Source organism: Micropterus salmoides, unplaced genomic scaffold, assembly GCF_014851395.1.
Source record: "Micropterus salmoides isolate LMB-PRFRI ecotype aquatic unplaced genomic scaffold, ASM1485139v1 Ms_hic_scaffold_9, whole genome shotgun sequence".
Classification (NCBI taxonomy): domain Eukaryota; kingdom Metazoa; phylum Chordata; class Actinopteri; order Centrarchiformes; family Centrarchidae; genus Micropterus; species Micropterus salmoides.
The window spans coordinates 24416585-24430561 of record NW_024044681.1 but is presented as its reverse complement, the minus strand read 5'-3'; the positions used below and the strand labels follow the sequence as shown (position 1 = coordinate 24430561).

General features: G+C 41.5%; 2 protein-coding genes across 6 annotated transcripts in view; both read left to right on the top strand.

Annotated features, from left to right (window-relative positions):
- The window catches only part of nrxn2a (neurexin 2a), a 121484-nt gene extending 118900 nt beyond the window's left edge, over positions 1-2584 (top strand). For all 4 annotated transcript variants that reach the window (XM_038709036.1, XM_038709035.1, XM_038709034.1 and 1 more), the window contains one exon: positions 15-2584. In XM_038709036.1, coding sequence (XP_038564964.1) covers positions 15-817 — 803 coding nt within the window. In that variant the 3' untranslated portion in view covers positions 818-2584. The remainder of the gene's footprint in view (positions 1-14) is intronic.
- A 3869-nt stretch (positions 2585-6453) lies between these two features.
- LOC119896089 (pecanex-like protein 1) overlaps positions 6454-13977 on the top strand; it is a 31199-nt gene continuing 23675 nt past the window's right edge. For both annotated transcript variants that reach the window (XM_038709563.1, XM_038709562.1), the window contains exons 1-7: positions 6454-6835; positions 7877-8364; positions 8974-9182; positions 9264-9369; positions 9622-9661; positions 9827-9922; positions 10767-12503. In XM_038709563.1, the coding sequence (XP_038565491.1) occupies positions 8212-8364; positions 8974-9182; positions 9264-9369; positions 9622-9661; positions 9827-9922; positions 10767-12503 (2341 nt within the window). In that variant the 5' untranslated portion in view covers positions 6454-6835; positions 7877-8211. The remainder of the gene's footprint in view (positions 6836-7876; positions 8365-8973; positions 9183-9263; positions 9370-9621; positions 9662-9826; positions 9923-10766; positions 12504-13977) is intronic.

Genomic DNA, 13977 nt, shown 5'->3' with positions numbered 1-13977 from the left:
TGTTTCCTTTCTAGGAGGTGAATTAGTGTTGCCTATTATAACAGTGGATTCCCTTGAGCCCCCATCCATCGCCACCCGTTACCCCGTCCTCCCTCCTCCCCCAACCCTCCTATCCCCACTTGAAACCACCAAAGAGTCCCTGATACTCCCTCCTCACCCTTCCTGCCCCCCGGACCAGGAGGACTGTGGTGACCCTGTGGAGGTCTCGGCCTTCGGCTCTGGGGAGATGACGGAATCGGATGACGAGGACTTTTACAATAATAACTCTCCCATGGTCACTGACAGGACAGTCCTTCCGCCACCTCCCACTGCTGGTGAGGGTGGAGTCCAGAAACCCCACCCCTTACCTCCTTATGTTCCCACCACCAACCCTGACCAGCTCCACATCCCTGCAGGCAAAATGAACACCCGTGACCAGGTGCTTCTGCCCCCTGCTCCTCCATCCTCCCGAAACACACCAGGACTAACTTACCCCCCCAATTTTCCCCATGTGCCCACAGCCAACCCCACAGCCTCTGATGAAAAGAGCCAACCCGGAGCCGTGGAGGTGATAAGGGAGTCCAGTAGCACCACGGGCATGGTGGTTGGTATCGTGGCTGCTGCTGCTCTCTGCATTCTTATCCTCCTCTATGCCATGTACAAGTACCGCAACCGGGACGAGGGCTCCTACCAGTCAGACCAGAGCCACAATTTTACCAACAATTCCACTGTGGAGGGCAACGGAGCAGTGGTCAAAGACAAAAGCACAGCAACGGCCTCTGTGGCCAAGGCAATCACAAAAGGGAAAAAGAACAAAGACAAAGAATATTACGTCTGAGATCGGAGAAGGAGAGAGTAGGCAAGTGTGGACGGAGACAAAAGGATGTTTTCGTTTCGCTTTGTCGGGTCGACCATCAGAGAAATTTCACAGGCCACAAAAAACGACTGCACAAAGCAAGTAGCAGTGTATCTTGCTTTTAACATTTTTTCTCAAAAGTCAAGGTTGCCCAGCTCCTATTATTAGTGATTAAATCCTCATCTATAGCACAAGATCTGACTCATCCTGTGTCACAATGTGCACTCAGTCTGCGTTCACCAATTCTTTGTTAGTATATATATTTTTTTTATGTTTCTAACAAGCTAGAAAGAGGTGAATCCACTTAGGCTTTGTATATAGCATGGTACAGTGAAGAAAGTGCTGAGAACATCCGGACAGATTTGCCTAAATGTTTTCTTTGTACTTCTTTGTAATGCTCTATCTCAAGTCTCAATGTCCCCATTATGATATATGAGGCAGAACAGGCCAGTTATTGAAATTTTTATGGCAGATGAGCAGAGAGCACCCTAGTAATTCAGACTACACGGAAAACGAAAGCCTTTATTTGGATAAGACATCATCCCTGCAGCCTCCATGTTATGTTATGTGGTTTTAAAACTCCCCAGTCACTCTGCCTCTTTCCACAAGAGATGATATTATGTTGCTGGTGCAGTATCATAAATGAAGCATGATATTTAGCTCTCCTGGTGGAAAATACAGCATTATAAATGGATATTAAAACACTTAACGTACTCTGGCCAATGAGCCTTATGGTATAATGGATCAGAAACATAATTTGTGTGAGATATCAGTCAGTTTGCCAATTGTGAACAAGTCAGTCTACACCAGTGAAGGTATTTCTCTGTAAACATTGCTTGTATGTACATATAGAGGTTAGCAGATTGAAAAAGCATTGTGTACGCAGGGGAAGAGGTATGAAGAAGAAGAAACATCCAGATGCTCTACCTACCCACACACACACACACACACACACACACACAACTTTCACAACGACGTCAAAGCTGCCGCAGCCCGTAACTTCACAGGAATTTGGGGGAACACAGAATCACACGAGGAAGTTTTTCTTCTTGGAAAGGGAGAACCAACCCACCTCACCAGAGGCTGGCTCCCTCTTGATCTTTCCCGTTCTCAAAACTGTCATGGGATAATTCAAAAGCACACAGAAAATGTAAACATATCTTTGAGACATAGATATTCCTTGTAAAGCAGCCAAACATGTATTGTTTTTTTCTATCAGTTACTAAAAGACTATTCTATGAGATGAATAATTGAAGGTTTGTGAATTGTATTGATATTTCTCTGATATTTCGATGTATCTTGTTACCACTCCTCTTAACACGTTACATTTTAGATTGCCTTTTACTTAAATCCAGACAAAAGCACACTTTCCTCTGATAGCTGCAAACATCTTTTTGTTTTTGCATTATTTACGGTTCAAGAATATGCAGAGAAAACACAAGGATGGAACAAACAAATGTTTTGTTTTGTTGCATTGTGCATTTTATATGTGCTGAATCTGTTACTCAATGGATCTGATAATATAAAGCCATTTTCTGTGTTGAGTTATGTCTACATTTACTTATTAATGCTCTGTGATTTCTTGTTCTTTTTTATGAAAGTGCCATTCAACATGAGCTGCTCAACGCTCAGTAAATATTCCATTCCTCACTCATTGCTATTGTATAGTGTTCATGTGAAATGGATCTTAATATGTGTACAGAACATGGATAAAGATGAAAATACACTTGATTATATACTTTGTACACACCTGTGTTGTGTGTTGAACTTTGTCTTTTATTATGACACAGACATTGTAGTTTCTAGGTCAGGGGAATTCAGAGGGAACTGACACAAATAAGATTTGCAGGTAACAATTGTGTATAAATCAGGGTTTATGTGATCACAAGTGACCCTCTCCTAACCACAGAATTTCAAATATTAGTGTAATTGGTAAGCTTTGGGAGTTGTGAATCTTTTGGGATTAAACAAACACAATGAATTCACAATGGTGTAATTTTACAAAAGTCACACTTTGCTAACAAGATAAGTTAACATGAAGAAACGGCATTTCACACAAATTGCAGGTCATGATGTGTTTTAAAAATGCGTCTTACACTTGAGTTACATCATCACCTACTCTCGCTCACTCTTGCTCACTCTGTCTTTCTCTTCCAGCGCTGCAAGTGTTCTGGTGTGTTAGTAGCGCCTATATGTCCATTATTTATTAATGAATAAGCTAGGTGAATGTTAGTTGTTATAATTAACAAAATGAAATGTCTGTGTTTTTTCTGCACGATACACTTATGCTGCCATCTAGTTCAGGTCTAGCTCCATAAAAAATTGATTTCAGGGAGTCTGACTTGAACACAAGGAGCTTAGAAAAGACTAAATATGACATCACTTGAGTGACTCAGCCTGGGCTTGGAAACTACAACAAACAGAAACAGAAAGCATGCGTTAAAAACCGGTGGTGCAGTTTGAAAGAGGTGGGCGTCTTACAGCCAGGAAATGCCTTAACAAAAGACGCTATCACATTGCATTATGGGAAGTGACGGAGCCAATGTTCTGCAGGGGTGGAATGTGATTAAGTACATTTACTTAAATACAATTCTGAATTACTTGTACTTTACTTAACTATTCCCATTTTATACTACTTTATACTCCTACTCCACTACATTTAAGTAGTATACTGTATAGTAGTATACTGTTATACTAGCCCACTACTACTACATGCTATTAACTTTGTAGACTTTGATCATTAATACAAAATATAAATCAACTAATAAATTATGATGTTTTTATGGATGAAGACAAAACTTTATTGATCCTTTGGTAAAATTCAAGTCCCACCTTTACCAGCTGCAACATTAAAGTGATCCTTACACATTAATGCGTCAGTAATTACACTAATAATGTATGATTCAAAATGTTTTGTAGGTAGGTCTAAGTACTAGGATATTTTGTTGCTAATACTTTTAATTGTAACAGAGTATTTCTACACTGTGGCAGTGCTGCTTTTACTTAAGCAAAAGATCAGATTACTTCTTCCACCACTGGCGTTTTGAGAGCTTCACCCATGTTAGGTGACTAAATGTCAGGATGTCGGCCTCTGCTGCACTGCTTTTGGTCTTTCTTTCTTTTCCATCTGTCTCTTGCAAGTTCTCCAATACTTCTTGCAATACTAAATGCCTGGAGTACTCATTTAATGTGTAGAGGAAGTCTAGAATCTGTAACCATATTGAACATCCGCCATCACAGAGTGACATACCATATATAATGCTGACAGGATTTTATAACATCAGTCTGTAGCACATTAATCAGTTTATCATAAGTGCTTGTTGTCCAGTATATGTTACAATATTAATATACCGGAACGTTTTCTTGACAGCAGAAATTGTGTCAAATGCACAATATCTAATTATCCAAAAGTATTGACATAATTGTATTAGTCCTTGTCCTATGCATTGCTTTGTCTCCTGACCTGCTGATTATTTTGAGTAAAAATGAAGCCCTCTCCTTCAACATCTTGGATAAGAACAATAACCTTCTGTATGTTTGTCAGCAGTAACATGTTTTGTGCTGTTTGACTACCCCCTGCTGAGAACATAAGGAACTGTTAGATGGAGAGAAAGGTTAACTTGAGATCCGCATCACTGAACACCACAATGTTATGTTGTATAGGTTACAGTGGCTCTCACTTAAGCAGCCATACATTTTTCTATGCACGCAGATGAGGTTTATCACAAAAGACAAGAAACTGGAGAGATAAAGAGATTGCATTTCAAGCCAGCAGGGTCATCTGTCCCATTAGCCTGTTTTTGCTGAGACTGATGGGGAATAATCCTGTGGGCTAAGTGAGGTGTGGTGTCATTACAGGTCTAGTACATTCGAGGTCTGATCTGTGCTGACATTGGGTATCAAGGAGGGTGGTTACAGGATACGATGAGCCACTATTGAGCATCGCTGAGATGTCACAAGCCTAATTCAACAAAACAGCTATGACAAGAGAAGCCAAAATGACAACTGCTATGTCACATCCACTCTGGCTCTATTAGAGTTTTTTAAGGACTTGCCCTATAGTTTAACCTTATTTCTGAGCTTATTTATTGCAAAACACCACTTTTGTTTTATTTGTTTTAAAATACATTGCTGGATGTAAGCTAAAAATGTGTGAATGTGTCAATAATGTCAAAGCCTGTACAGTTTACTTAAAATTTTTATACTTTTTAGGTTTCCCATAAATTCAACCTCCCACAATCATGAAACATAAATTTTATATGTAAGTGTTTCTTGTCAAATCCATTAGAACAGCATCTTTTTAATGTGTTTCGTGGCTTCTGCTCAGATGCTGACTCTTGATCTTTACCCCTGGCTGCCTGCAGCAATGTCAATTTCCCACAGCTGTTATGTTAGCTCACATACTACTTTCCTTCATTGACCATACAGCTCTGTAGAATGAAGTGTTTTCCACAAATATAAGAGAAATTGTAATATATCAATTTAGAATATATGCACCAGGCTGGAGAACTTGAACAGAAATGTTTTTCTGTTTGTCTCTGGTTTGCAGTTGGCAAAGCTCAGTGAGGAAATTTGGCCTTGTTTGCACAAGACATGGCAAGTGTGTCAGATGTTTGGGTTTTTTTTTTTTGAGTGATAACAAGCAGAGCACAGCAACAACAAATAAGTAAGTTGGCTTTAATCTGGCTCATGTGGACATCTTACTGCTATCTCATGTTGGTTACATTAGTTTTGGGGATTCCCAAAACCTCCCATGACTGTCCAAGAAACAGAAGAGCAGCAGAGTAAGTTGTATTATGACGGCAGGATGCAAAGCGACAATTAAAAGGCAACAACAACAACAAAAAAAATAACAAAAAAGATATCCAGAAATCCAACAGTGGGACACAACAAGCACAGCAGAGCAAATTATCTAAGAGGCTTAAAACAGACTTCAACCTTCTTTGGTAAATACATTTACCACCCCTCCCCTCCCATTTGTGAAAAAATTAATTAATTAATTAAATCACTGGTTTTTGTTGCTGAATGATGCCTCATACAAACATACACATGCCTTCATAAAACCAGCCCCCCTGCTGGTACTGGGCAGTGTATTTGGGTGCAATATCAGAATCAAAATCAGAATCAGAATCAGAAAGAGCTTTATTGCCAAGCAGTATTTTACACATAGGAGTAATTTTCTATGGTGATAAGGTGCTACGCATAGACAAATATACAGTTGACCTAAATAAATGTAAAAAATATATAAATATGGAATAAACAGATGCAAAGTTATGAGAGAATAAAAGAACTATGTGTAGAGATAAACAATGTGGCAGATATTTACATGTGCATTACTCTGGGTCTGTGCTGTGCAGACATATTGCGGGGAAGAGGATTTGTATTTATATAAATATATATGTATGTATATGTGTATGTATTTATTTGTTGATTTATTTATTTTGTGTATTCAACAGCGTTAAAATCGCTGATGTTATTTATGTTACATTTTCTATGAAAATATATATATATGATTATGATATGATGATAATTTCGAAATGAAAAAGAAAAAAAATATCCCCATGACGTCAGTGCCTACGGCCAATCAGCGTCATGGGAATCTCTCGCTTGATCGCTCTCTGTGCGTGCGTGCGCGTGTGTGTCAACTAGTTGTTAGCTAGCGCTAGCTCCCCAGTTAGCTAGCTTGTTGAAACATTTTAACATAGGCACCGTGTTTGCCAAGAAACTGCTGTTGTTCATCACGAGAGAGGACCTCCGCTCCCGCTGCACGTCATTGAACATTTAATGCCAAAGAGGACGAGGGGCTTTCAGAGAACAATGACAAGTTAGCCAACAGAAAGTGAAGCTACAGTTTTTGGATTGCCTTGCTCGCTAGCATCCTGAGAAGGAAAGCTCTGAGATTTTGCAAGGACTGGATGCGGAAGGAGGATATGAGGCAAGCTGGGCTGCTAATGCTAATTCTGAGCTATGCTGGGATCCAAATGTGGAAAACATTTCACTGTGAGCACAGTTAACAAATATATCAAGCTAACCTAAGCTAATAACTAACAACTAACCTTCACCTAGCTATCAGCGGTTAAGCTAACTTGTTGTAGACTGGCGTTATATTTACCCAGTTCACGATAGGGAAAGTACCCAGGCTGAAATGGTGATATATGAGGCCTAGCAGTAGCCGGTAACTAGCATCTAGTAATGAAAAAATTGGTGTTTGTCAGCCAGTTTGCTGTAACGTTAGTGTAACGTTAACGTTACTGATGCTATCGATTATGTTTTCACATTCACCGAGATGATGAAGGCGTTGGTGGTTGAACGGGGCGAATTGTACCTATCAGACATGCATAGATATATTTGTAAGCTAGGCTAAATTGTCTATTAGCTTGCTAATGTCAATCAGAAAACTTAATCTAGCGGGCACAGCATTGGCCTGGACATGAAAATGATGAGTTTTACGATTTGTCATCGTTTCTGATATCTGAAAAATATTCCAACGATGTCATGTAGCTTCCCTGTTTCGTTTGGTTAGAAGACATCTGCTGATGTTGCACTCATTTAAATTATTTTAGTGCGTGTCAGCTAGAGTCATTTTCACCTTTTTGCTTTTAGTGATCAGTTAAACATATGCTACAACTCTACCGTAGTGGTTGGTTAAATGGTTATTACTAGGATCTAATGTGGAAGTTATGAATGAAAAATGATCAAGTTTAATGTCTGACTCAACATAAACGTAGGCCCGTTTATCCTGTGAACCTTTGCTAAATTATTTGAAGACCAGACAGAATTCAAGAGGAAACTATATATCATCATAATCATAATGTGGGGTTTAAGGAAGCACTTCAATTAAAAACAAACAAGGAAAACACAACTGATCTGTGCATGTGGACCACTGACAGATTTCTACAAAAACATTTAAACTTATATTGTAATTTTCAGTGTAACTTCAAGACTGGGTTGCTGCCTAGCATTCATTTTCTTCCCACTGAATGCAATGTTTAAAATGTAGCTTCATGCAAGGAAACAAACCAGCTTTGATCTTTCTTACAGATGAATGTTTTTTCATACATTCAGTGGGTTACCAATGTGCCAAAAAGTCCCTCTCCTGATTACCCAACAAGGATTAGGCTAGAGTGTGGCAACATCGGTGCAGGGCGAGAGCACATACTGGCACAAGAATATGCAACGACTCTTGACCTCAACTGAAGTATACATATCCAAGACGCAGAACTATTGTCCTTGATGAAACAGTCTTGGTTAACCTGCCATGCCCAATGGAAGTGCCATCATAGACACATGATACTGTGGCTCGAACTGCTGCACAGTATTTTGAGCTACAAGCTTGGAGGAAGCATTTCAGCTTTTGGTTGAACCTGAAGGTGGAGATGGGTTCCCAAGCTCTTCAGATATTGCGGCAGGGTGTGTGGGCTTCTCTCACAGGAGGCTGGTATGTGGACCCCCATCAGAGCACGTTCTCCAACTGCTTCCACCTCTACCTTTGGATATTTCTCCTGGCCTTCCCCTTTCTGCTGTACATGGTAAGCACATTTTTACAGAAGGTTGGCCACCAATTTATCCAAATAAAGTAAGGAACCACTAACTTGAGGCAATATTTCCAATGTTATCCAGCAGCATTGCTCTTATTTGGCAGATGTGACGTGTGGGCAATAACATTAACATTTGCCTTCTAGTTCAGGACCAGAAAACTGGGTTTATTTAAAATCTACCTGAACATATGTGGTTGCCTTGTGCGCTCCATTGTGTTGCATAGTGGCCAATAGAATTAGCTAAATTGACCCTTGTTTAAAAAAACAATAATAATCTAAAGTAGCCTTGTAAATTATCTTGGTTGATTCATAGTCTAATGTTGAAATGTAATGCCTCATTTCTACCATCTAGTAAGAAATTATTTTATAATACATTTGTCTATACAGCAGTCAACAAGTTATCTTGTTTGAATTGGGAAATGGGAATTTACTTTCATTATTATAAGTACATAGCACTTTGTTTAGTTTGATTTAATTTGATTTTCAGTTTGCCTGCCATTATCAAATAAATTCCTGGCACTCATTCCTTGCAGTGGACTGCATTGTCTCATTTTTGTATTTAGTCTCCGTTGCGGTCATTGTCTGTTCACTCCCTCTCAGGCTCTTCCTCCTAGCTTGGTGGTAGCAGGTGTCTACTCTGCTGTGGTAGCCATATTTTTCACAGCCATTAAGGTTGTGAACTACCGGCTTCATGCTATGTTTGACCTTGGGGAGATTGTTGAGAAGAAGCAGGCCTCACTCACAGCTGACGCTGCAAAGACCGAGGAAGGAGATGAAGGTTCCAGTGCCCATGATGGGAACCAGCGCAGGTAAGAAGATGTTTTCTGACAGATGTTGGAGAAAAGTTGTGCAATCACAATGCCTTTTCTCAATGTGTAACTTTTTCTCAGGGATAGTCATGTTGGTGTAGAGATGACTGTGTTTCGGAAGGTCAACTCAACACCCCCGGTGCGCTGTAGCTCCCAGCACTCTTTGTTTGGATTGAACCAGGTGTCGGTGAGGATTACCATATTTAATACCAGCATGAAGTCTTCATTCTTCTCCCTCCGTTTCTCCGATTGTACTTTGTTTAATTTTTTTATTTCCAATGTCAACTATGCCTCAGACAGTCATTTAGAACCATTTTTGAGTTCCCTTGCCAGTCTGCTGTGCAAAGGTTTTCATTGGATCCAATGATGTCATTGGATTGTTAATATATATTGCTACGAGTTAATCATTTTAACTGTATATTTTGTTTGTTTACTTCAGGAGTTCTTGCCCCAACTGGAGGATGCAGGGGGCACTAAGGGTAAGTATCTGAATTCTGAAAACAGTGGTTTATAGTGTATAATCTGAAGTCTTTTTTTTTTTTCCCCGTGCACTGTCCTTGCACAATTACATTTATTCTTCAGATCACTGCTAGTGTTGAAAATGCACACTTGTATTTTGAGTCACTTCTTTCCTTTTATCTCAGATATTAGAGAGCTAATGCGGGAACAAGGAAGCAATAATGTGATTGTGACGTCAGCTCACCGTGATATCCTACGCCAGCGTTCCCAAGACACCATTAGTAAGTCTGCTACTATTCAGTGACCAGGAACACCCATCATACACACTGAACCCCGTCTTATCCTAGTCCCAAATCATGTTCAGGAACCTGGCCTATAAGCATACTACAGTGGAAACCACTTAAAGTGATCACAAATACAGTGATCAACCGCTTTAACCTCATCATAAAACTTGGGACAGAATAATTTACTTACAAGTGCTGTTGAAGTAATTTTAAGTTTAAGCTCTCTTGTACGAGATTTGGGGACTGCCACAATACATAACTACCGTCCCTAACTGCTCTCCCAATATAAGTTCACTGTGTGTGTGTGTGTGTGTGTGTATGTGTGTGTATGTGTGCCTGTTCCTGCTTGGAATTTTTACAGTGCATTATTATTGTTCCCACTCTCTCATAGCAGCAGGTATGTTATGTAAGTGGAGTGAAATGTTTTCCCTTAATGTTTCTAACTTATTTGAACGAGGTTTTGACAAGGCTCAGCGCTTGACTGTGCCACGTTTAAATCATTAAATAGCAGAGCTGTCCATTTCATTACTTAAAAATGTCAATTAAAAGGTAATCTGCATGAGAAATAAAGAAAAGGACAAATTCACTTATAATAATCAACTGCTTATAATTTGACCCAAACTCGATCACTACAAGCAGTTTCCATTGTAATACTGTATGCATCCCTTTGTAGACATGGTTGTTACATCTGTCCATCAGGAAGAAATGTAGTGCATGCATCTAAATTTATAACAAAATTACTTAAAAAAAACAGTTCTGGGTTAAAGTAGAATTCAAAACCTTTGTGTTAAAGCCTTCCAAAGTGCATTTCAATCTGATTTTGGTCTGTCTTGCTGTACAGGGGCTCCCAGTGTTGTCCAGTCCTGCATTGCTGCTGCTCTGGGAGGGGATTTCCCTGGTCTCATGGGAGTATCAGCTGGATTTGGAGAACCTGGAGTCTGCTTGTCTATCCCTCCTTCACCCTCCAGTCAAGAAGATGGAGGTGAGAAAGAACAGTTGCAGGAAGTAGAGGAGTTACCAGAACAACTGTCTCAACAGAGTCCTGAGGACAATGGGTTGGGGGCTTATTCTCCCCTCGGCCCCTCTGCTGAATCTGAGAGTCTGGGGGAAACTCCCCTTAGCCCTCTTATAAAAAGCAGCTTAAGCGAGGAGCTGAGTGAAAATCTCCTAGGTTTGGGCCTTGACCCTGTGGCGTTTGCACCTGGGACTGAGCACCCAGGCAGTCGCAGTGGGGTAGCACTAGCTGCCGGATCCACGGACAGCTGTTTTAGTGCAGGTGGAGCCACCACGGACCGTGAGACACTAAGCACTGTTAGCAGTTACCGCAGTGAAAAAACTGATTCCACTCAGTTGGAAAGTCCTTCATTTAGCCAGCCACGGCCTGCAGATGGACAGGCTTCTGCCTCAGCACCAGCGATAGGCTCCAACATCCCCAGGCCCACAGAGGATCCAGTAGGACAGGGTGGCAGTGATACTGACAACCTGTCAGACAGTGTGCTGCTGCGCTCCCCTTCCAGAGAATTCTCTCTCAGCCAGGGGCTTGACAGGACACTTGTTGAAGGAGAGGATTTGCCCCCTGTACCCTGTGCTCATATTGCACAGCCCCCTCCACTCCAAAACTCTTCTCCCTCAAGTAGTGGCCACTCAGAAGTGTGTGATTTAGACAGAAATGTCCCAGTCCCTCCTCTACCCCCACCTCGGCAGGCCAATTCAGTGCCCTCAGGGCTGGCCCTGGGTCTAGTGTGTTCTGAGCCTGCGTTGCCCATATCTTCTACCCCCTTTTTACTGTCTGACCAGCCTGCTCTGCAAGCCCAGCAGGTTGTGCGCCCTAAAGACTTGAAGCTACTGCGGGCCAGTGGCAGTAGTGTGGGGCACAGGCCAGGCCGAAGGAAAGCTCCACGAAGGCGAGCTGGAGCAGGAAGCAGTAGTTTTGACTGTGGCTCTTATAGGCGTCATCACAATCATAGACAACACAGAGATTACGTCCCAGTGCGCAACCGACTCGGCGCTAAGGCTTACAGTGAAAGTTTGTTTGAGGATTCCAGCGACGAGGACGATGGCAGTGACATGAGCGCTGGTTCTAGTCTGGGCTCTCAGCACCGATACAGCTCAGATGATGATGACGATGACGACTCAAGTTCCTCTACCTCCTGTTACTCCCCGGACCTCGCTAACACTGGCATTACATCCCCGCTCCCCACTGCTGCTCAGCTGCCCACTCCAAGGGAGGGGGATTTACCTGAAACTGCTGGCCCCTCACATTCTCGTGCTGCTCAGCGCTCTTCTAGCACAGCAAGTGCTAAGACTCATGCAAGGGTGCTAAGTATGGATGGAGCGGGTGGAGGCCAGAACAACACAGCGACTCTGCCTTCTACCCTGCTTACAATGCCCTCCACCTCCACCCCTGCACCTCGCACTCTTACCATCTCCAAGTCTGACCTGGAAGCCCGCACTATCCATACTGATGGCTTCCCTGGAACTCATCATCATCGGCTGGATTCTCTTGGAGGCTCTTGGACTGGCAATCAGATGGGCTGGAGGGCTGAAGAGCTGGTTGAAGAGGGAGCTGTGGGAGGAGGTGAGTTGGTGTAACCTTGTAATCAGTGTCCACAGTATTTGTTCTTGTTATATCACCTCCTAGTTTTTGGTGCAGAACCCTTTGAATGCGAGTTTTCAATATGTTTTTGGAATATCCAGCTAATTAAGAAAAGTAACCCGCCATGGTAGTCCCAAGTATGAATCCAAGTAGTAAGGCATCCACTGATAAAAGTCTGGCTGACGTTGTTGACTGTTAATCGTTTATAAACCATTATTTCCTGGTATACTATTTCATCTACAATCAAGTTGATATCAAAGAAAGTACACCCTTAAACTTTCAGATATCAAATTTACTGAAGGTATTAACAGTGCCGCTGACATAATCATTGTATGGAGTTTGCTGCCTTGACCCTAAAACAGTTTAGTTTTTTTAAAGACACTGATTTACTGTCTGTCCTTTCAACTTTAATTTTGAATATTAAAGTAAACATTCATTGACGTACCTAAAATCAGTGCTAACTTCCATATTTATGACTCATGCTTGTAATTTACAAACCATTAAATTAATGGGAAGCAGATTCTAAGATGAAGGAGTTGTTTGGCATCTTCTGCTATTATCATATTGTCATATTTTTGTAATATGTCGGCAGAGACAAACATTTCCTGTAACATCAGGACGTCACGCCTTTTTGTGTGGCGTGGTAGAGACCTGTGAACAGTGACCTGGAGATTTTTGTCATTACCAGTCAATTTAAGGCAAGATGCCAGAAGGACCGTGACTTTACCAGAAGCTTGCATTGCTCTGGGCAGCGTTGCCTTTGATATAATTGGAATACATCAATTGTTGAACCGCAACAAAGTAGTGATCCAGGGAAAGCATCATAAATGAAGTTGTTTCATGGGCAGTAGGGATGGGCGATCTTCTCAATTTTCATATCGTCTGATCATGGCTACTTGAGATCACCGATTGCCGATCTGATCGTTATGTTGCAGCAGGTCAGTGAAATGCCAGCATGGAAGAAACAGGCTTTTTAGCTTTAAGAGAAACCACCAGAAACATCTGTAAAAGTACAGTGTTTCCCACAGAATTACCGTGTAACTGGCACCGAGCACTTGCAGCAGGTAGAAAGAGGGTGCAATCGATAGCATGTCAACCTCGACAACCTAGCTGTATTCTAACATATCCGTCTCCAACATTGACAGCGTTGTGTTAAGAAAATAGACACACTAACTTCTCATAGTTAACTTCAATGCATTAGATTTTCTATAAACACACAGCTCCATTACGATGGGTTTGAGAGTGAGAGAGAGGGAGGGAGGGAGCGAGCAAGTGGAGGTGCTGAGTGAATCTATGCACTGCGCGCAGCTCCACAATAATTTATAATGTTACTCATATTAAATAGTATATAGTATGTGGCGGTCAGCATTGATATTGTAGCGTGGTGTGTCGCCACAAACAAATTAGTGGCTGGGAAACACTGCAGTGTGGTACAGATTCTAGAGACTGTTTTTTC